Genomic DNA, 22,836 nt, shown 5'->3' on the forward strand with positions numbered 1-22,836 from the left:
AAATGTCTGTTTGGTCCACAATCCAACAGCTCCAAGGGCCAAGTCCTGGCTCTTCACTCCCCCATTCACTCACTGAAGCCAGTAGAAGTTTTGCATGTGTGAGATGAGCAGGATTTTCCCAAATAAACTCAGAGCTGATTCCTGCCACAGATGGGGAGGGGGGGTGAGGTAGGATGCAGTGTGAAATGCCCTGTGCACATAAGGGTACTGGAAACTCTGCCAGCAGGAAGATTTATCCTGCGGGAGCCCTGCCTCCCTCCCCACCCAGGGTTTCTGCTGGAGCAGAGAAGCTTTGAATCCTAGCTGGAGTGTAGAGAAGCCCGACAAGCACAAGCTGCATGGCAGAGGTGCTGTATTAGTGCCTCTCACGGCCACATTGGTTTCATTCCCTCAAGGCCGCCCCTGCCCAGTTTCAGGGATGCTCTCATTCCTCCAGCACAGAGGAGGCTGCAGGCTCTTTGCCAAGCTGGGTCCCAGCTCCAGGCACACTTAACACTAGTGGGGAAGCCTAAGCCATGTGTTACAGCAGCATGTGCTGGTGCAACACAGGGAATGAATCTGACACAAAGATTCCAAAACTGATTAAAAATGGGATTAAAATTGAATGTGGGTCCCAGATATGATTTAAATAATACAGTTATTGGAACCTTTTTGGCTGGTATTAATAGGATGAAAATGATCCAGGTGTTTGGCAGGGAAGCAAATTGGGTTCATGGGAACCTGATGTGCTGCTGCGCCAGCCTGAGAAACTGAAGTTGAAGATGATAATGAGAAATATCCATCTTAATTATTGCATTAGAGAAAAGCCTGCCCTAATGTATATTTCACAGGCAGCTCAGTAACTGTGCCGTGAGTAGGGGCCTGATACCCAGAAAATCCTGAGCAAACCAAATAATCCAGCAGGTTATGTGGAGTTTATATTTCAAATTCCCAAGAAGTTGAATAATAATGTGCTGGGGTTAGAGCCCATGACACAGCTGTGCATAACCAGAAAGCAGAGAATTCTGTGGTGACTCCTGGGCGATCAGACTGACATTGCAGGAGATGGACAATTGCTGCTGTGTGAGGAATAAATTACTGCATGATTGTAGGACAGTATCATATAGCGATGCTAAGCACATGTTCAGCTCAATGTATTTTTGTTGGATTTATGAGGAAATGTGCATCATCCCCTAGATATTTTTTATTTTCTATGGGAAATTTGAGTTTGCGTCACATGACGCAGACACAGTGATTCAGGGGAGCATACAGGATAGGGGATATCACCATGTATCTATTTTCCCTTTTCCTCAGTGCCCCAATCCCCCTGCATTAGCCCTGAACAGAAGCTCGGTCAGTCTTTGCCAGAAGATCATTGTGACACTGCACCCCATACTAGTCACAGTGATATTATTATGATACGATTATGACATAATTATGATGTATTTTATGCAAGATAAGTCATGTGAGGTGTCATTGGAAAAGTTATGATTTTCTGAATATGATTATCCTATTTGTATGCATGTATCATATTTGTATCTGAAGTTATGAATACTGACTATGTATCTGTACTTAAAATGTAGTTACACCTGGGTAAGACCCACTAGAGAAGATGCTTTCAGTCTAGATAGTGGGTGGGGAAGGGCCTATTCAGGGTAATGGGCCATTCAGAAAAACAATAGGCCTTAGGAGAAGCTTATCCCCCGAGCTGGTGAGCCTTCCTGAGAACGCTCCAGACAGCCTGTAAGTAATGGCCTCCAGACAGCCTGTAATGCTGTAATACTCCAGACAGTAATGGCTGCTATGACTCTACAAGGGCGTGTGATCAGGCCACATGATGCTGGACTCCATCTTGGGATGTCAGTATTTTCCCACAAACTGGTCTGGGAACCAAGCTTTGAAACAAAGAGTTCCCGCCAAAAGCAAAAGATATATAAGGCAGGGAGTGACATCATCTGGGGTCTTCACTCCCCACACAAGAAGACTCCTGGAAACACCTGAGGACCAAAGACTGAACTGGGGGAAGTGCTGGACCCAGGCTAAAGGGATTTATATCCTGTGTATGAAACACCTGGGGATTCCAAGCTACAAAGCAAGTGTAGCTTGCACCTTAAGAATCTACAAGTCTGCCTGTACCATCAGTTAGGGTGAGAATCTGCTATTCATATCCAACCTATCTAGTATATTAAGCTTAGGTTGCATTTTTGTTTATTTGCTAGGTAATCTGCTTTGATCTGTTTGTTATCACTTATAATCATTTAAAGTCTATCTTTTGTAGTTAGCAAACTTGTTTTTGTTTTAATCTAAACCGGTGAGCTTTGACTGGAGTGCTGGGGGAAATCTCTGCTTGCTTACCACAAGTGTTCATTGTTCTTTTCACATTGAGGGAGAGGTAGATCGGGTGTTAAACCCATATTCTGGCCAGATTTGACCAGGGCAGGATGGTTCTGCTCTGGGGTCCTAGGCTGGTAAGCTGGGGGTTACAGAGTCTGTGTGTAATTGAAGCTGGATGTGTCCCTACCTATGTGAATGCTGGTGAAAGTGCAGGGTGGAGGGCTTCACAGTTTGTCACAGCAGTATAGTGTGAGAGGGAGCCCAGGCTGGTGTGTCAGGGGACTCAGTGGTACCTCAGTTCCAGGTGGCACCCCGGGGGGAACCCATCACAATAGTGTTTCACAATTATTGACCCCTTTAAATTGTGTGGGTAAACAAAAATGTGGGCTCCAGGCAAACATAATACAATTATTTGAGCTCCAGGCAAACAAATGAGAAAATATCAGGGACAGATCAAAGCTGCAGGTTTCACTCCCAGACCTGTATCTGAACTTCCCCAATGTTCAGAGTGCTGGGTGGGGTCATTATTCCAAGTTGGCCCACAGAAGTGGTGCAAACATATGATAGGTGCAGTATGTAAATGTAATTGTTATCCTGAAAGGTGGTAATGGCTGCCATCGCAGGGTCTTGCATTGAAAGCGAATCACAGACCTCATGAAAGCCAATGTCTGGGCCAAGCAAACTCTATTAGGCTCAATAGACAGAACCCTCAAAATCCTTTACGTAGTAAAAATATCTGCAGACAGTGGGGGCTATTGCCCAAGGCACTGGCCACATGGTCAGGGCAGAGCTAGCCAGGGGGTTCCCTTGTTGCCAGTGCAGGGGCCAGGACATAGGTGTTGGACTATGTCTGTTGGAGGGAGAAGCCAGGAGAGGAGTTGTGACTGGGATCCTAGACGGGAGCAAAGAAACAAAGCCTGTTGGAGCTCACTGGAGAGGCAGGCTGGGGATTTCTGAACATTGAAACTGTCGACTGTTGTTAGGTTCAACTGTGTTCAGGGAAACAGAACTTTACGTGCACTTAGCCTTGGGTCCTACCACAAGTGAATGTCACTGAGTTAACGCGATTGAAAAAAGCCCCTTTTTTCCTAGTGCAGACCAGGCCCTAGGGGTTTCCTTTGGGATTGGACTGAACAGAGCAGCACATACTAATCTTCCCTATGGAATGCAGCAAAGTTTTATATTTGCTTGGCATTGAAGGAGCAGGATGGTCTGGCCACATACTGGTGTGAACTGTACTGTTCTCTAAGCTCCATCGAGGCTCCTTAAACATGGTGTCCCCAGCTCAGCCATCCACTGCTGCAGCCAGCCTGTTCCAGGGGTCACAGTGGAACTCTTCATGTAGCCGTAGCTCCTAGGCGTAGTAATGATGCCTTACTTGCTCCAGTCTCAGGGACAGTCCTGGGTCTTCAAATCCTGTCCTGGGGACCAGTTCTCCCAGGCAATATCCAAGACCTCTGTGGCAGGCAGTGGCCCATCCTCACAGTTCCTGTGAACTGCCTCTCTCCCAGCAGCCAGCTTTGCCTCTCCACAACCCCCAGAAATGCAAACAGCTGTAGAGACAACTGGGGGCAGGGGGTGGAACTCAGAGCTACTGGGAGAAAAGCAGCTTGCAGGGAGTGGGGGCAGAGTCTGCTCCTCATCTGGGGAAGGAGCAGCCTGTACATGCAGGGCAGAGAGGCCAGGTAGAAAGGGGAGAAGAGGAGGGGAAAGAGCCCAGGGGAGGTGGGTGGGAAGAGACCAGTGGAAGAGGGAAATGTGTGGGGAAGGTGGGGAGAGGATGTTCCGGTAGGGAGCACAAGGCTGTAATGCCAAGCACCACAGAACAAAAATTACAAGGTTATAAAAACCATCCCTTCATGTTACTCATTCTGTCTATGGACTTTTGAACTCCCCTCTGCTCCTCTGCCAGAGTTGGGGTGAGAATCGCAGGCTGAAAAGTCACCGTTTCATGCACCCAAACTGCATGACTCTCCCTGGCTGCTCAGCTGGTCACTGCGCTTCCCTCCCCTCACCCCTGAGATGGGAACTGCCGTCCATTGCCCAGCACTGCCTTCGCTCTCCCCTCCTGGTTCAGTTCCTCTGACAGACGAAGGGCTGCCTGAGAAATAGTTGACAGCCACTGAGCTAATTCATGCAGCATGGTTCCCACTCCCACACAGAACTTCTGTTACTGTTCAGAGGTGAGTTACAGATATTGGAGACCGTCACACTGACATCAACCATTCACATCAGCTATAATGTCACCGTAACAAAACGAGAATCGCTGAGCCTTTTGCAAACAGCAACACTTCCCAGGCTTCCCCCACTCCACCCGCCGCAACTTCTCTGCCTGAGACTGGGAAGCACTGCTCCCATTCTAGAGCCCCCTCCCCTCTCCTCCCCATCTCTCCTTCCCTCCTACCCTCTCCCACTCCTGACCCCATCCCCTGCCTACTCCAGACTCCATTCCCATCCCCAATACTCCCTCCTGTCCCCCTGCCCTACAACCTCTCCCCTACCTCCTGTCCACCAGCACCAGACTCCCCCACTAGATCCCAACTCCTTCATACTCCCCAATACTCCCTCATGTGCCCCTGCTCCAGGCTAACTCCCCTCCCTCCCATCCTCTGCGCCACACCCGTCCCCTCCTCACCTTCTTGCTGCCCTGCTTCAGGCCCTCTCACTTCTTCCCCCACAAGTTCACCCTTACCCACCTCTCCCTCCCCCTTCCCCCATACCCCATACTCCTTTACCCCATACCCTTGCAACCCTTTAATCTGTCTCCTGTCCCCACAGTGCCCTACTCCCCTACTCTCCCCATCCTCCTTTCACAGAGTCTCTGCTACCCATCACAGTCCCTGGACCCTGTGAAGCCCCCTCGGCCTCACAGAGACAGCCGTGTTCCCCGTGGGATTTAGTGGGAAGTGGCAGCCATCATTACTCAGGGCAGCCTCACTCCCTCCTGCCGACAGATTGTAGGGAGATGGCGGCATCTCGCTGGCTTCAGCCCCAGTGACAGTGACAGGAGATGGCACCATTTGGAATAAGGGAAACTCAGTGGGTTGGCACCTTTCATTGTGTTATCGCAGGACAGGTAAAAAAAACCCAAATCGCCAGAGTGGGGATAAAATGGTGAGAGCTGCAGCACTGACAGCCCCGAGTGTGAGGCACTGAGACAGGATCAGGTGGCGCCATGAGACAGCTCTGGACATGACCAATTCTCATGTCCCATTCCCATTATCCTAGCTCTGGACGCAGATCCCCTGCTGCCAGGCGCAGACTCTGCTGTGATAATGCTCGGGAGGGGGTTCCCTGCTCGCTCTGACCCTGCTCTGTGTCTCTCTTTGAAGGTGCCAACGAGCTAAGGCTGGCGGATGGAGGCAGCCCCTGTGCTGGGAGAGTGGAGGTTAAACACCAGGATCAGTGGGGGACAGTGTGTGATGATGGCTGGGACATGGCAGATGCTGGGGTTGTCTGTAAGCAGTTGAGATGTGGAGCTGCTGTCAGTGCCCATCGTAATGCTCATTTTGGACTGGGATCTGGAAAAATTTGGCTGGATAATATTGCCTGTCGTGGTACCGAGTCTGTTCTCTGGGATTGCGGGAACAGGGGATGGGGTGAGCATAACTGTGATCACACAGAGGATGCTGGAGTGATCTGTTCAGGTAAGAATCAGCCAGCTCTGTCCTGAAAAGCAAATCCCCTGAGACAAAAGGGCTTGAACCCAGAGGTCATCGTGTTCCTGTGACCCTAACAAGAAATGAACAAAAACCAGAACAACTCCTGTATGATTGTTATTACTGAACTGTAATTATTACTAATCCTGTTACTGGCCACTGAGGAGCCCCCTGTGTGACTGTGAAGCCTTTTCATTAACTCATTTCCAGTTGTTTCAATGCCATGTCTTTCCTTTCCCTCTAAAAATGCAGATAGGAGAGAAAATGGAAAAGGAAAATGTCACTTAGGCTCTTAAGTCACTGAGGCACTTTTGAAAATGTTACACTCCTGCCAAAATCCAGACCCAGACACCCAACCACAGAGGTACAGAGGGTGGGGCATTTATGTAGCCCCTTTGCCTCCCTCATAGGGTGACCAAGGAATGGGCAGATTCTCTCAGCTTGGCCAGAATTAGATTTAGCCGAGACCACTCCTCCATCTGCTCTGTTACTTCTCACATTTTGGACCAACCAATAATAGAAAATTTCACAATCTCTGATACCCTGTAGATTTAGCGTAGCATAGAGAGCTCAGCCAAAAATATACCTCAACCCTACACAGCACAGGAATATATTTTGGAGGCATTTGTTGTGACTTAATAGTTAACATTACAGCTACAGACCCATTATAAGTTTTATTTTAAATTTCTCTCCTCTTAACATTTAGTAAGAATAATATCTTCCTCTGAAATGGCAAAAGGCAGACAGAATATTTCCCATAGTTGCAGAAGTTTTATCAGCTCCCCTTGGCAATGGGAGCTCAGGGCAGTGTTTAATCTCAACCCTTTCCTGGATTTTGAGTGTTTCGGTGACAAACCTCAACATTCTCTTCACATGGGTAGCAGCGGGGAGGGGGAGAGGTTGTATATGTCACCTTCTGCCAGCAGCAACCAGGGCTGGGTTCATTACCTAGGGGTTCCTTTTCAACATTACAACACAGAACCAGTTTGAACACCTGCCCAGTAAACTGGGAAAATTACACACCACCCTGGGCACCTTTGAGAGGCAATACTTCCCCATTCACAAGCAGAGCCTGCATGTAGAAAAAAAAATGAATGAAAGGAGGGAAATCACCTGACATTAATTAGGGAAAATGCCACGAGCAGGATTCATAATCATAAAACTGTGAGTAGGGCACCCTTCCCCAGCATGCGTGGGGCAGTGTCTTCTGCCTCATTTTCTTGAGTTCTACAACCAAAAGTTCCTTTACTGCTGCCCCCGCTCTGCTCCCTCTCCATATCCCACTCACAGTGGTTGTTCTTGGTCAGTGAGGACCCATGGTTCAGAGGTGTATCTGTGTGAGTTCACCTCCCACCTGGGGAAGAAGGTGCCTTGCTTACTGTGCCATCTGAGCACTTGCTCTAGCTGGCTGCCTTGCCAGCCACTGTTCCTCTCTGCTGGCCACCCTGGTAGCCACTGTTCCTCACCACCTGGCCGCTCTGCCAACCAACATTCCACTCGTCGGTCACCTTCTGCCACCTGCCTCTCTGCTGTGACCTCTGCATGTCAGTCTCTTGAGAGTCCACCCAACTCTTAGTGAGGGTCAGCTCTCAGTGAAGCAGGCTGGGCAGAAATGCTGCCCCACCACAAGTGAGAGAACTCATTCAGACCCTGCTTACATCTGCAATTTCCTAGTATTTTTTTTAAAATGAAAAGATGGGTTGGGCAGGAACTTTACAAAAATGAGCTTCATTGCCAGGACTTTGAAAATCTGCAGAAAACAGATCAACCTTCACTAATGTAAATTCCCTAACCTGGTAATAACAACCGCAATGCCTTGTGCTGCACACCTAGCAAGTGCCCAGTAGGGAGTCCCTCTCCTCTGAGCTTCACCAGGAGGAGGAAGCTACACAAGAACCAAGGGGTACCAGAGCAAAAGTCCCTTCTGTGCACCTTTCTGTAAAACTGCACCTGCATCTCAGCTGGAGCTGCACGTTTGCAGTGAGAATAAAGTTCGGGTTTGTAACAGGGCGCTTGAAAGGCCAGTCTGCCTAGTGGTTGGTGCCCCTGACCTCCAGCCCCTTGTTTTGAAGGTCAATTTGCCTCAGTCTTGTAGGCAGTGGGGTAGGGAAACCCAGGTTCTCCCTGTCCACCCGGTTCCAGCTCAGGGTCCTGCATGCTTCTACCCCTGGATAGGGGAGGCCTCTGAACAGGTCTAAATCCATTGCCCTGGGCTACTTCCTACCACTGTCCCTTTTGTTTGGGGCCTGGCCCTCCTAGTCCCGGTCGCTGGGTGGCTTGCATCCCATAGTGCCCTCTTGTGTATCTTGGGTGGCACTGTGCTGCAGTCCCAGACTCCTTCAGGTGGGGCAGCAGCAAGTCTCTGGGCTTCAGGGACCCAGTTACCTCAGTTGCCAGAGGCTCCTAGGTCTCCTCCACAGTCCCCCTTGGCTGGGAAGACAGTGCTTACTCCCTGGTGGCTGCCTCGGCTGGCAGGCTAGTGACCCTTCCCCTCAGGTAGGGAGGCAGATACTCCTGCCTCTTTGCCGGTCAGCCCTCAACTGAGCCAGGCTCTCTTCTTTTCTCCCTCCAGACCTGGCATTGGCTGCAGGTATAGCGGGGTGGGGCTAGCTGGGCCAAAAGGCTCCCTTTAACCCAGAGGTGGGCAAAACTACGGCCCGCAGGCCACATCCGGCCTGCGGGATCGTCCTGCCCGGCCCCTGAACTCCTGGCCAGGGAGGCTAGCCCCCCTCCCCTCCCCTACTGTTCCCCCTTCCCCGCAGCCACGCAAGCAGCACGGCTTGTGCTCGCCCACCTCCCAATAAGCCTGTCCTGCCACCCTGAGCAGCATGGTAAGGGGACATGGGGGAGGTGTTGGATAAGGGGCAGCAGGTCCTGGGGGGCAGTCAGGGGACAGGGGGAAGTTGGATGGGGTGGAGGTTCGGGGGTGGTGATAAGGAGACAGGGATCGGGAGGGTTGGATGGAGGTGGCGTCCCGGGGCATCAGGGGGTCCTGGGAGGGGGGGAACAGGGATCGGGGGGGTTGGATAGGGGGTGGGGTCCGGGGGGGGCAGTTAGGCATGGGGTCCCGGGAGGGGGCGGTCAGGGGACAAAGAGTGGGGGGGAGGTTGGATGGGTTGGGGGTCCCGGAGGGCCTGTCAGGGGGCGGGGGTGTGGATAGGGGGCGGGGCAGTCAGGTGACAGGGAATGGAGGCGGGGTTGGATAGGGGGTGGGAACCCGGGGGGCAGTTTGGAGAGTGAGGTCCCGGGAGGGGGTGGTCAGGGGACAAGGAGCGGGGGGGTTGAATAGGGGGTGGAGTCCCGGGGGGGGGTTAGGGGTGGGGGGTCCCAGGAGGGCAGTCAGGGGACAAGGAGCAAGGGGGTTGGATGGGTCAGGGGTTCTGAGGGGGGCAGTCAGGGGGCGGGAAGTGGAAGGGGCAGATAGGGACAGGGGGCCAGGCTGTTTGCGGAGGCACAACCTTCCCTACCCGGCCCTCCATATCATTTTGCAACCATCAAGTGGCCCTTGGGCCAAAAAGTTTGCCCACCCCTGCTTTAACCCCTGCTATGCTGGCAAGGTAATTCCACATTCCTGTGCTGAAGGTTGAAGAGGAGGATGAGTCTTTCCATGACCCTTATAGTTATGTTCATTCTTGTCACTAATCCCCATCTTCCCTGGATATAGGTTCAGGGCCAGCTCATAGGGCCAAACCCAGGGTTCCTTACGCAGGCAGGCAGCTATTGACTGTAATGTGAGTTTGCTTTGTACAGACTCGGTAGAAACAGAATAGAGGACTCAGGATTGGGCCTATTCAGAATTATTCCAGAAATAACCAGTCAGCCTTCTACAAACAGCCCTATACACCTGATATCACTGAGAATAAACACATACGGGAGCAGTGAGGTATCTGCACCAAGCGATTTTTGAGATATGCTGTCCTGACAGAATAGTAGAAAACTTTCCAAAAAGTGACAGTCGTCTTCTTATATGCAGTGTTGTTGTAGCCGTGTTAGTCCCAGGATATTAGACAGACAAGGTGAGTGAGGTAATAGCTTTTATTGGACCCATTTCTGCTGGAGAGAGACAAACTTTTGATCTTACAGAGAAGAGCTGTGTGTAAGCTCAGAAGCTCGTCTCTCTCACCAACAGGAGTTGGTCCAATAAAAGATATTACCTCACCCACCTTGTCTCTCTCAACCCCTTCTCGTCCAGATTTCAGTTTTCGTTTCTGGTTGGATTAATACCAAACTTTGCCGAAACATTCTCCTCTGCCAAGGTCCCTGCCTCAGTCAGTGCACAGGATGTACGCTGCCCAGAGAGTGAATCAGGGATGCACAGGGAAAGAGACTGTTGTCTGTAGGCCCACAGCCTCATTGGTTGCAGCATCAGCATTGTCATCATCAGCGATACCTCCGTTCGAGGATGATCTCTACCACAGATTTATGTATGGGTCCTGAGATGACTCAGGAGTCCGATCCTGGAGCCATAGATCTGCCCATAGGTACCGACATTTCCTGACGGGTCAGCTGCCTGCTGGGAGAAAGTTCTTTTTCTTTCCTTCTGTCAGGGTTCCCTCCCCACTCTGAACTCTGGGGTACAGATGTGGGGACCCGAATGAAAGACCCCCTAAGCTTATTTCTACCATCTTAGGTTAAAAACTCCCCAAGGCACAAATTCTCCCTTGTACCTTGGATTAGGTAACGCTGCCACCATCAAGTGATTAGACAAAACTCAGGGAAAGGACCACTTGGAGTTCCTACTCCCCCCTAAAATCCCCCCAAGCCCTACACCCCCTTTTCTGGGGGGCCTGAGAATAAACAAGATGAGCACAGACCAACCTTGGGTTTTTTTAGGACACTAAAAAAACCAATCAGATTCTTAAAAAAACAGAACTTTATTAGAAAGAAAAAAGATAAGAGAAGCACATCTGTAAAATGAGAATGGAAGATAATCTCACAGGGCAATCAGATTCAAAACACAGAGGATTTCCCTCTGGGCTAAACTTTAAAGTTACAAAAAGAAAACCAGGGATACACCTATGTCTCAGCACAGAGAAAATCACAAGCTAAAATAAAAGTAAGCTAACACATTGCCTTTCTAGTACTTACTAATTCTAATGGAGTTGGATTGCTTGCTTTCTTGATTTGTCTCCAGCAAGCACACAGAACAGGCAGACAAAGAACAGAAAAAACAAAGCCTCCCTCGCCTCCAACCAATTTGAAAGTATCTTGTCCCCTTATTGGTCCTTTTGGTCAGGTGCCAGCTACGTTACCTGAGCTTCTTAAGCCTTTACAGGTAATAGGATTTTGTGCCTCTGGCCAGGAGGGATTTTATAGTACTGTATAAAGGAAGGTTGTTACCCTTCCCTTTATATTTATGACACCTTCTCTCTCTTTTCAAGTTCAAGGGCAAGGCACTTCTCCTTGAAGCAGGCTACTGCCTGTTGGAGGATGTGGCATCATTGAAATCAGTTGGTTGCTTGTTCCTCCCAGCTTGTGATGTCCACATGAGTTTTCTTGAGATACACTTTCAGTGTGTTTTTGTAGGGTTTCCTCTGACTATCATGGGATCTCTGACCATGGGTGAACTGAGAGTAGTGGACTTGTTTTGGGAGGCGAGAGTCTGGCATCTGCACACAATGTCCAGACCAGCGGAGTTGGTGAGTGAGGATCATTGCTTCAGTGCTGGTGACATTGGCTTCAATGAGAATGCTGGTGTTAGTGTAGCGATCTTCCCACTTGATGCAAAGGATCTTCCAGAGGCATCATTGGTGGTACTTCTCCAGACGCTTGAGGTGCTGCTGATAGGTCACCCAGGTTTCACATCTATAAAGGAGTGTAGGAATAACAATTGCCTCATAGACCTGGATCTTGGTTTCCTGCCGTAGGTCATGGTCTGTGAAAACACTCCAGAGCAGTTTCCCAAAGGAAGCACTTGCGCAATGGATCCTATGCTGGATCTCACTGTCAGTTTTTGCATTTTGAGAAAGTTGGCTACTGAGGTAACAGAAGTCCTCAACTCTCTCCAAAGTTTGCCCCTCGATGGTGATTTGTACTGGCTCATGTGTGTGATCTTGAGTGAGAGTCATAGGTTTCGGGTAAGCTTGTGCAAAAAAATCCATTGTGCACTGAAGGTCATTCTCAGTGTGCGCGAGGATGACACAGTCATCAGCGTACTGAAGGTCAGTAATGGACGCCCTGAGGACTTTAGACTTTGAGCAGAAAAGTCGAAGATTAATAAGCCTCCCATCCATTCTATATTGAATGTCAACTCCAGTGGAGAGGCCGTCTTTAACAAGGACGAAAATGACTGCTAAATACATGGAGAACAGGGTTGCGGCAATAACACATCCTTGCTTAACCCCAGTTTTGATGACGAAAGGATCCATCTCCAGGCCATTACAGAGAACGGTGGCAGTCATCTCATCATGAAGAAGCCTTAGGCCCTTAATAAATTTTGGAGGGCAGCCAAATCTGGCCAGCACCTTCCACAGGGCTTTGTGATTGACAGAGTTGAAGGCCTTTGTCAAATCGATGAAGGCCATGTACAGGTCCTGATTTTCCTCCCGAGATTTTTCCTGGATTTGGTGGGCAACGAAGATCATGTTGGTTGTCCTGCGGGATGGTCTAAAACTGCACTGAGATTCTGGCAATATTTCCTCAGCAAGGGGAAGTTATTGGTTTAAGAGGATATGGGCCAGAATTTTACCTTGTAGGTAGCAAGGCAATGCCACGATAATTTCCACACTGCAACTTATCTCCTTTTTTAAAGATTGTAACAATGTTGGCATTTCTCAAGTCTTCCGTAACCTTCTCACTATACCAAATTTGAAGAAAAGTGAAGCTCCCAACAGCCTAGCTCTGAGGATCATTGGCGCACACGAGCTCCTTCATGACAGAAAGGTGACAGTCCCCAAAGAGGGGTTGCAGCAATGGCAAGTTGTGTAACCAATAAAATTATGCTAAAATTAAGCTCCTGGCTGCTATGGGCCAGAGTGGCACCAGGCACTAGAACTGAGATTCATAGATTCATAGATTCTAGGACTGGAAGGGACCTCGAGAGGTCATCGAGTCCAGTCCCCTGCCCGCATGGCAGGACCAAATACTGTCTAGACCATCCCTGATAGACATTTATCTAACCTACTCTTAAATATCTCCAGAGATGGAGATTCCACAACCTCCCTAGGCAATTTATTCCAGTGTTTAACCACCCTGACAGTTAGGAACTTTTTCCTAATGTCCAACCTAGACCTCCCTTGCTGCAGTTTAAACCCATTGCTTCTGGTTCTATCCTTAGAGGCTAAGGTGAACAAGTTTTCTCCCTCCTCCTTATGACACCCTTTTAGATACCTGAAAACTGCTATCATGTCCCCTCTCAGTCTTCTCTTTTCCAAACTAAACAAACCCAATTCTTTCAGCCTTCCTTCATAGGTCATGTTCTCAAGACCTTTAATCATTCTTGTTGCTCTTCTCTGGACCCTTTCCAATTTCTCCACATCTTTTTTAAAATGCGGCGCCCAGAACTGGACACAATACTCCAGCTGAGGCCTAACCAGAGCAGAGTAGAGCGGAAGAATGACTTCTCGTGTCTTGCTCACAACACACCTGTTAATACATCCCAGGATCATGTTTGCTTTTTTTGCAACAGCATCACACTGTTGACTCATATTTAGCTTGTGGTCCACTATAACCCCTAGATCCCTTTCTCCCGTACTCCTTCCTAGACAGTCTCTTCCCATTCTGTATGTGTGAAACTGATTTTTCCTTCCTAAGTGGAGCACTTTGCATTTGTCTTTGTTAAACTTCATCCTGTTTAACTCAGACCATTTCTCCAATTGTCCAGATCATTTTGAATTATGACCCTGTCCTCCAAAGCAGTTGCAATCCCTCCCAGTTTGGTATCATCCGCAAAGTTAATAAGCGTACTTTCTATGCCAATATCTAAGTCGTTGATGCAGATATTGAACCGAGCCGGTCCCAAAACAGACCCCTGCGGTACCCCACTCGTTACGCCTTTCCAGCAGGATTGGGAACCATTAATAACAACTCTCTGAGTGCGGTTATCCAGCCAGTTATGCACCCACCTTATAGTAGCCCCATCTAAATTGTATTTGCCTAGTTTATCGATAAGAATATCATGCGAGACTGTATCAAATGCCTTACTAAAGTCTAGGTATACCACATCCACAGCTTCACCCTTATCCACAAGGCTCGTTATCCTATCAAAGAAAGCTATCAGATTGGTTTGACATGATTTGTTCTTCACAAATCCATGCTGGCTGTTCCCTATCACCTTACCACCTTCCAAGTGTTTGCAGATGATTTCCTTAATTACTTGCTCCATTATCTTCCCTGGCACAGAAGTTAAACTAACTGGTCTGTAGTTTCCTGGGTTGTTTTTATTTCCCTTTTTATAGATGGGCACTATATTTGCCCTTTTCCAGTCTTCTGGAATCTCTCCCGTCTCCCATGACTTTCCAAAGATAATAGCTAGAGGCTCAGATACCTCCTTTATTAGCTCCTTGAGTATTCTAGGATGCATTTCATCAGGCCCGGGTGACTTGCAGGCATCTAACTTTTCTAAGTGATTTTTAACTTGTTCTTTTTTTATTTTATCCGCTAAACCTACCCCCTTCCCATTAGTATTCACTATGTTAGGCATTCCTTCAGACTTCTCGGTGAAGACCGAAACAAAGAAATCATTAAGCATCTCTTCCATTTCCAAGTTTCCTGTTACTGTTTCTCTCTCTTCACTAAGCAGTGGGCCTACCCTGTCTTTGGTCTTCCTCTTGCTTCTAATGTATTGATAAAAAGTCTTCTTGTTTCCCTTTATTCCTGTAGCTAGTTTGAGCTCATTTTGTGCCTTTGCCTTTTTAATCTTGCCCCTGCATTCCTGTGTTGTTTGCCTATATTCATCCTTTGTAATCTGTCCTAGTTTCCATTTTTTATATGACTCCTTTTTATTTTTTAGATCGTGCAAGATCTCGTGGTTAAGCCAAGGTGGTCTTTTGCCACATTTTCTATCTTTCCTAACCAGCGGAATAGCTTGCTTTTGGGCCCTTAATAGTGTCCCTTTGAAAAACTGCCAACTCTCCTCAGTTGTTTTTCCCCTCAGTCTTCATTACCATGGGACCTTACCTATCAGCTCTCTGAGCTTACCAAAATCTGCCTTCCTGAAATCCATTGTCTCTATTTTGCTGTTCTCCCTTCTACCCTTCCTTAGAATTGCAAACTCTATGATTTCATGATCACTTTCACCCAGGCTGCCTTCTACTTTCAAATTCTCAACGAGTTCCTCCCTATTTGTTAAAATCAAGTCTAGAACAGCTTCCCCCCTAGTAGCTTTTTCAACCTTCTGAAATAAAAAGTTGTCTCCAATGCAGTCCAAGAATTTGTTGGATAGTCTGTGCCCCGCTGTGTTATTTTCCCAACATATATCCGGATAGTTGAAGTCCCCCATCACCACCAAATCTTGGGCTTTGGATGATTTTGTTAGTTGCTTGAAAAAAGCCTCATCCACCTCTTCCCCCTGGTTAGGTGGCCTGTAGTAGACTCCTAGCATGATATCTCCCTTGTTTTTTGCCCCTTTTAGCCTAACCCAGAGACTCTCAACACTTCCGTCTCCTATGTCCATCTCTACCTCAGTCCAAGTGTGTACATTTTTAATATATAAGGCAACACCTCCTCCCTTTTTCCCCTGTCTATCCTTCCTGAGCAAGCTGTACCCATCCACACCAACATTCCAATCATGTGTATTATCCCACCAAGTTTCAGTGATGCCAACAATGTCATAGTTGTATTTATTTATTAGCACTTCCAGTTCTTCCTGCTTATTCCCCATACTTCTCGCATTTGTATATAGGCATCTAAGATACTGGTTTGATCTTTCCTCCCAGTTTTGTCCTGACCCTCCTTTCTCTCTGCCAATATAGCCCACACTCCCTCTCGTTTCCGACCCATCTCCCCGGTCTCCATGTTCCCCACTTACCTGTGGGCTTTGCTCACCTGTCCCCGTCGAACCTAGTTTAAAGCCCTCCTCACTAGGTTAGCCAGTCTGTGTCCAAATAGGGTCTTTCCTCTCCTCGAAAGGTGAACGCCATCTCTGCCTAGCAGTCCTTCCTCGAATAGCATCCCGTGGTCTAGGAAGCCAGATGAGGGAGACTGTTTCCACCTATTGGGTCCAGGCAGTGTGGGGATGAAGCCACCTTAATTGAATGCAGACCGAGGTGAGAGGGGAAAGTAGATGAGGATAAGAATGCAGGGGGAATATTCTGAGCTGGAGGCTGGTGGATGGAGAGAAACTGGGACTGGAAGTGAAAACAGGAGATGGGGACTGGCTGGGCAAGTAGACTGGGACTGGGAGGAGGGGGAAAGAGACTAGAACTGGCTAGGCAGGGAGATTAGGACAGGGTGTGGGTGGGGAGAGACTGTGACTTGCTGAGCAAGGAGAATGGGAGCTAGGGGGACTGGGACTGACTGGGTGAGGAGTCTGGGACAGGGAACCAGTGGGGAGGAACTGGTGGTGGGTGAGGAAAAACAGATCAGATCAGGAACCATGGTGTCAGGGGAGTCTACGAATAACTGAGCGATGAGACTGGAATAAGCAGCCAGGGTTGGGTGGAGGAGACTGAGAGCAGATCTATGTTCACATTTAGTGTGTGGCAAGCTGGGGTGTAAATCTACCCTGCACTGGCCTGCCATGCACCAAGTGCCCATGTGGATGGTGTGGCTGCGCACTGAGGCCTTGTCTATACTACTGCTTACGTTGATGTAAGTTACATCGCTCAGTGGTGTGAAAACACCCCTGCCCCAGATCAATGTAACTTGCTTCGACTTAAAGCAGTGTCTGCATCACACTATGTCAGCGGGCAGCATAGCTTCTGCCTCTCGGTGAGGTGGACTAATTATGTCGACAGGAGAGCACTCTCCCATCAACGTAATGCATCTTCACCAGACGCGCTAAATCGGCGCCGCTGCATCGATACAGTGGCACTGATTTAGTGTGGTAGTGAAGAGAAGCCCTAACAGTTCCCTTGTGTGCTTTGATCTACCCCATTTCCAAGCACTAGGGAAATGTTAGTGCGCAGCAGCAGGCTCCACACAGACACTCAATGTGCAGCAGGCTAGTTCAAGGTAAATTTACACCCCAGTTTGACACAAGCTAAGTGTGTGTAAAGAGAAACCCTGAGACTGGATGAGGCATCCATGGAGAGAAACTGGGGCTTGGGGCAGACAGGACAACCCAAGGCAAGGGTAAGAGTGAGAAACAGATCAGATGAGGACCCCAGAGGGGAGGGGCAGCACAGAGAACAGTGGGGAAACTGGGACTTGGCTGGGGAAGCCAGAGGTGAAGTCCAGGACTGGCTTGTCCAGGAGACTGGGACTGGGGATGAGAAGCTTGAGGAGTGGAGACTGGAACTGGTAGACAAGAAGAATGGGACTTGGACACAGACCAAGGGATGGGGAAGAGACAGGACTGGGACAGGTTGGAGGGGACGTGGTAGAAGGGGTTAGGCTTGGGGGAACAGGGGAAGAGGGGTCTGTGACCACTAGAGAACACATATCTCCAGAGCCTGGAATGGAACCCAGTATCCCTGTGTTTTGCCATTCCCCTGCTGTCAGCAAATATTTGTCAAACCCTCCAAAAAAATCTTCTGATCCCCCTCTACTGCTGGTCCACAAAGAGGATGACAACCTACTACTGCTGTCAGTTACTCTATTAGCTCAAGTGGCAGAGGTTTGTGTGGCGGATCTAAAGGTTCCAACCCTGCTGACGATCCATGTGGGTGTCAATATGATTCCGCATCTTGGAATTTCTGTTTTTTCAGTTTGCTTTTTTAAAAACCTAGGAAATTATGCACAAAATGTTTCTTTTAAGGAACATTAAGTTTGCAAAGTTGAGCTGTAAAAAATAAGGAAATGGCAGAATTAAAGTTGTCTTTGCAACTCTATTTTGGCCCACTTGTACGTATGCATTAAGATATAGCCTTTATTACATGATATCATGCTATTTTCTCCACAGAATAGACAGTGCTCTGAATCAGGGCTGTGGAGTGAAGGAGGCAGGTGTCTGTAGGTCCCCTGCCTCATTTGTTGCAGAAACTATAAAGTGTGTTGTGTGTGAGGCAGGGGATTGCAGAAAGAGAAAGGAGAGTCTCTTGTTAAGGCAGCTGAATGCTGCCCTGGGGAACTGGATTCTATCCTTGCTTCTGCCACAGAGTTCCTATGTGATACTTGGCAAGTCACTGAAACCAAATGTTTCACAGGTGGTCATTAATTGTGTGTTCCTCATTTTATGGGTGGCACCCTTGAGACTATGCACGTCTGATTTGCAGAAGTGCTGAGCACGCGCTGCTGTAAACTGAAGTCAGTGGGAGCTGTGGTGCACAAGCCTAAGTACTCTCAAAAGCCAGGATGTGGGTATCTCAAGTTGGGCACCCAAAATCAGTGGACACTTTTGATAATTTTGACCATAGTGTCTCTGGGCTTTGGTTCCCCATGTGTAAACTGGAGATAATTACACTTCCCTACCTCCCAGGCGTTGTCAGTTGTTGGCTGTGCGTGTTTTCTCTGTGTGTGTTGCACGAGCTCTGCGCAGATAGCTTAACCAGGAGGTCTCGATCAAACTGCCCAAGAAGACTACAGATGCGGTTCAGTGGTGAAGGTGCTCGTTCAGGTTTATTGCTGACAAAGCACGGTACTAGCTCCCCGGATCAATGTCTACAGTTATACTGGCACCTCTATGCCCCGTATAATGGACTCGTCTCAGTGAGTGGCGAGACTTTGCACTCCCTCCCCCCCCCGAGGTCAGAAAAAGACACCCCCTCTGTGACCTGTCTTTTATACAAACAAGTTACACATTGCCCCTCTGACGTGACTAGTTACCACTCTTTACCATGTCCATGTTGGTTTGATCAAAACATCTCTATCCATCACCCTGTCATCCTGACCTTACCTTTAGGAGGGGTCAGTGTGTCCTTATGAGGGTCATTGTTTTCCTTTCATCATCTTTGGGGAGTGTGTTTGCACCATAACCCTGTATCAGGGTGTTCTGGTATTACCCTTCTGTAATGTGTTTATGCACGTGCCAATGCCTAGCACTTCTCATGATTTTTTGTAACACCAACCATGTTTTTGCCAGGTTCATGTTCTGGACAATGAACTTGCAAGCACAGTGACAAAAGGGGCTAATTAAGGTTTCACAGACAAGTACAAGTCTGGCATTCTGAATGTTTCAGTGCTTCACTTTGCAAACTTTAACTTTCTTTTTGATTCATAGCTGTATAGATTTTAGGGCCAGAAGGGAGCTTTAGATCTAGTCTGACCTCCTGGGTAACAAAGGCTATAGAATTTAAACCAATTATTCCTGTGCTTCATATAAACTTGTGTTTGGCTAAAGCCTATCTTCCAGAAAGGCATCCAATTTTGTTCTGAACACTTCAGGAGGTGGAGAATCTTCTGCTTCCCTTGGTAGCTTGTTCCAATGTTTCATCACTATTACTGTGAAAAATGTATGCCTTATCTCTAATAGGAATTTATCTGGCTTTAACTTCCATCCATTGATTCTTGTTATGCCTTTCCTCACTAGATTAAGAAAGCCTTTAGTATGCAGTGTTTTGTCCATGCAAAGGTACTTATACACTGCAATCAAGACATGTCTAGGTCATCTTTCTGATAAACTAAACAGATTAACCTCCTTAAATCTCTCACTGCAGGGCACATTTTCAATCCCTGGAATCATTATTGTGGATCTTCTCTGCGCCCTATCCAATTTTTTAATATCCTTCTTACAATGTGGACACTAAAAGCAGATGCAGTATCTGTCTCCCCAGTGCTGTACACAGAGGAAAAATCACCTCCCTACTAGAGCTGGTTGGAAATTATCTGGCAAACCAGAGTTTCATTGGAAAATGCCAGTTTGTTGAACTCAACATTTATCATGAAAGTGAATCGGGTTCAACGAACTTTCTCGAAACCGCAAGCAGGGTCTGGTGGAAATGTCCCTGGTTCCCTGCCAGGTTCCCTGGTGGCTCCTGTTAGTCCTGCCATGCAGATTGTCTGGGGGCTGGGTACCCCAGTCTTCTAGGATCTGCAGCTCTGGGGCAGCCCCACCATACAGATTGCTCCAGAATTGGAGACCCTGGTCTTTCTAGGGTCTGTACCTCCAGGGCAGCCCTGCCAATGCTTTCAGGCTCTCTGCCATGGGATAGGAAACTGAAAGCCCTGGGAGCCCCAGCTCTAAGCAAGGCTCAGCTCCAAGGTCTGCATCAGGGATACTGGAAGTCCTGGGATGGGTTCTGCTGCCCCAGGATCTGTGGCTTTGGCAGCCCTGCCTTGCAGAATGTCCCGGACTGGCCTACTTGCCTATTTAGGCTGCCAGCTGGCCAAGGAGTCTGGAAGCTCGGGGGTCCCCAGTCCAGGGCAGACCACATGATGAGGCTGCCCCAGAGCCCCAGTAGTGGCTGTGAGAAATTGACATGCTTGTTCTGATGTTAACAGTGGTGAAACTGACAAGAATGTCAGTGTCACTCCACATCTGTTGGGGTTCCTGGGAGCAAATTTAATGTTGGATACACCATAGACTGGAGTTTCAAAAAAAAATTGTTAGCCAGATTTCCAATTCACAGGCAATTTTAAAATAGTGAAATTTCCTGTACATTGGAAATCCTGCATTTCAGCCACCTGTACTCATTGCTCCCCTGTTTATACATCCAAGGATCACCTTAGCTATTTTTGCAGCAGCATAACACTGGGAGCTCACGATAAGTTCTTTGTCCACTATAACCCTTGCATAGAACATGGGCTATATCTGTATTTCTGTGAATATTATGTGTACTTCAGCCCCTTTTACTGCTATTTTCACATTTCCTACCTGGGTTCAAAGGGCAACCCCGGTCTGACCATGTCCCAGAGCATGTCCCAGGACGGCAGACAATGGTTTCATAGAACACAGTTACTGGTACTTAACTTACAATACAGGTGTCAGGGCTTTTGATCTTTGGCATCTGGCCAAGCTGAGCACAAGCCCCCTCCCTTGGGATGGGCCCCTGAGGTGGGAAATCTTAAACAGAGAGCCTGGGAATTGTTAACAGGGGAGCCCTGATGAACAGAGGGGGTGAGGCAGGGTCTACAGGGAAGGAGACTGAAACACAATCCCCAGAAACAGGGGTTCCTGGTATAAACTGAGTCAGCCCAGGTTTTGAGGGAAATGCTGAGCTTTAGGTAAGACATAGGCCTGTTGGCCTTCAGTTGCTTTATTCTTTTTTTTCTTTATTTTTATTCTTTAGCTTCCCTTATCAGTTTTCTTCATATCATAACTTCTAATGTATATTGATTTGCTCTAATTCCCACTTTTCAATTTTTTTAAAATATATTGACTTTCTATTTCTATTGCTGCCTTCACTTTGCCACTGATGCAGAATGAGTTTTAGGCAAAGTTTTATACCAGTGGAGCACCCCAACTCCCAAAGCCCCCTTTATAATTTTCAGCCTTCACATTAAGCCCCGGATGGTTGGAGGAGACAGTGCCTGCTCAGGACGTGTGCAGATAAAATGTGGAAACACGTGGACCACAGTCTATGATGCACACTTTGATCTCAAAGTTACCATTATCTGTAATGAATTACAGTGTGGAATAGCTGTATCTATCCCAGGAGGATCTCACTTTGGAGAAGGACAAAGGTTGACCTTGGCTGAAGAATTCCAATGTGTGGGGATTGAGTCTCTCCTCTTCTCCTGTCCCAGGATATCACAAGTAAATCAGACATGCTCACACACAAATGATGTTGGTGTCATATGCTCACGTAAGAATTCAGCACAATGTCTTTAAAATCCCAATGATGTGTATTCTAGACTAGGGTGAAGCAATGTAGTGATCTCACTGTGTAGGGAGCTGGGTTTAATAGGGTTGGATCAAAACCCCAGACAAGCCAAGATAAGGAGAAAGGGATCAAATGCCCCCTGACTTTCCTTTCTTTAACTATTTGCTATAAAATAGCTCCAAGGCTCCCTCTCTAAACCCCTTCTCCCTTCTCCCCAGGGCATACCCCAGGGTTCCGGCTGGTGAACGGCAGCATAGCGTGCACAGGGAGGGTGGAGATCCAGGTTCTTGGTGCCTGGGGAACCCTCTGTGATTCACGCTGGGATTTACCGGATGCCAACGTTCTCTGTCATCAGCTCGACTGTGGGTTTGCTGTATCGGCTCCAGGAAAAGCGTATTTTGGGAAGGGAACTGGCTCTATCTGGACAGACACATTTCACTGTAAAGGAACTGAACCCCATTTGAAGTATTGCCCTGTTACCGTTCTGGGGGCCTCTCAGTGCTCACACGACAATGATGCCAGTGTGATTTGCTCAGGTAAGTGCAGGAGAGATGCTGGATTAAGGACACCTGCTCCTCAGTGTGTGACACTGACCCCAGAGCATCGCCAACCTGTGGAGTGGCCTTGGGCCTGTCATGTCACTTTTCTGTGCCTCTGTTTCCCCTCCCACCCTTAGACCACAAGGTCTTCAGGGCAGTGATAGCCTCTCACTACTTATCTGTAGAGCACTTAGCACAATGGGACCCAGATCTCAGCTGAGGCCTGTAGGTTCTACTGGACTCGAAACAGGATTGAGGAGCAGGGTTAGGACACAGGCAGTTCTCCACTTTACGACATTTGAGTTCCGATGAACGGCACTAACGACGTTTATAAATTAACATCCTGTTTCAACTTTCCGACATCGGTTTCGACTTTCTCTCACTCGATCTGACATTGGTCCTGCTTTGAGCAGGGGGTTGGACTAGATGACCTCCTGAGGTCCCTTCCAACCCTGATATTCTATGATTCTATGACACAGCAAGGGGAGGGGGAGCTAGATCCTAAACCACGTATAATAGTGGTAA

General features: G+C 48.1%; 2 protein-coding genes across 2 annotated transcripts in view; both read left to right on the plus strand.

The window, feature by feature from the left end:
• The window catches only part of LOC135977472 (deleted in malignant brain tumors 1 protein-like), an 89,555-nt gene extending 83,569 nt beyond the window's left edge, over positions 1 to 5,986 (plus strand). Inside the window, exon 4 of the mRNA XM_065578726.1 lies at positions 5,657 to 5,986. Within this exon, the coding sequence (XP_065434798.1) occupies positions 5,657 to 5,986 (330 nt within the window). The remainder of the gene's footprint in view (positions 1 to 5,656) is intronic.
• LOC122173448 (deleted in malignant brain tumors 1 protein-like) overlaps positions 1 to 22,836 on the plus strand; it is a 492,944-nt gene that overhangs the window by 459,973 nt on the left and 10,135 nt on the right. Inside the window, exon 16 of the mRNA XM_065578734.1 lies at positions 22,003 to 22,308. Within this exon, the coding sequence (XP_065434806.1) occupies positions 22,003 to 22,308 (306 nt within the window). The remainder of the gene's footprint in view (positions 1 to 22,002; positions 22,309 to 22,836) is intronic.

This window comes from Chrysemys picta, unplaced genomic scaffold (assembly GCF_011386835.1).
Source record: "Chrysemys picta bellii isolate R12L10 unplaced genomic scaffold, ASM1138683v2 scaf1, whole genome shotgun sequence".
Classification (NCBI taxonomy): Eukaryota; Metazoa; Chordata; order Testudines; family Emydidae; genus Chrysemys; species Chrysemys picta.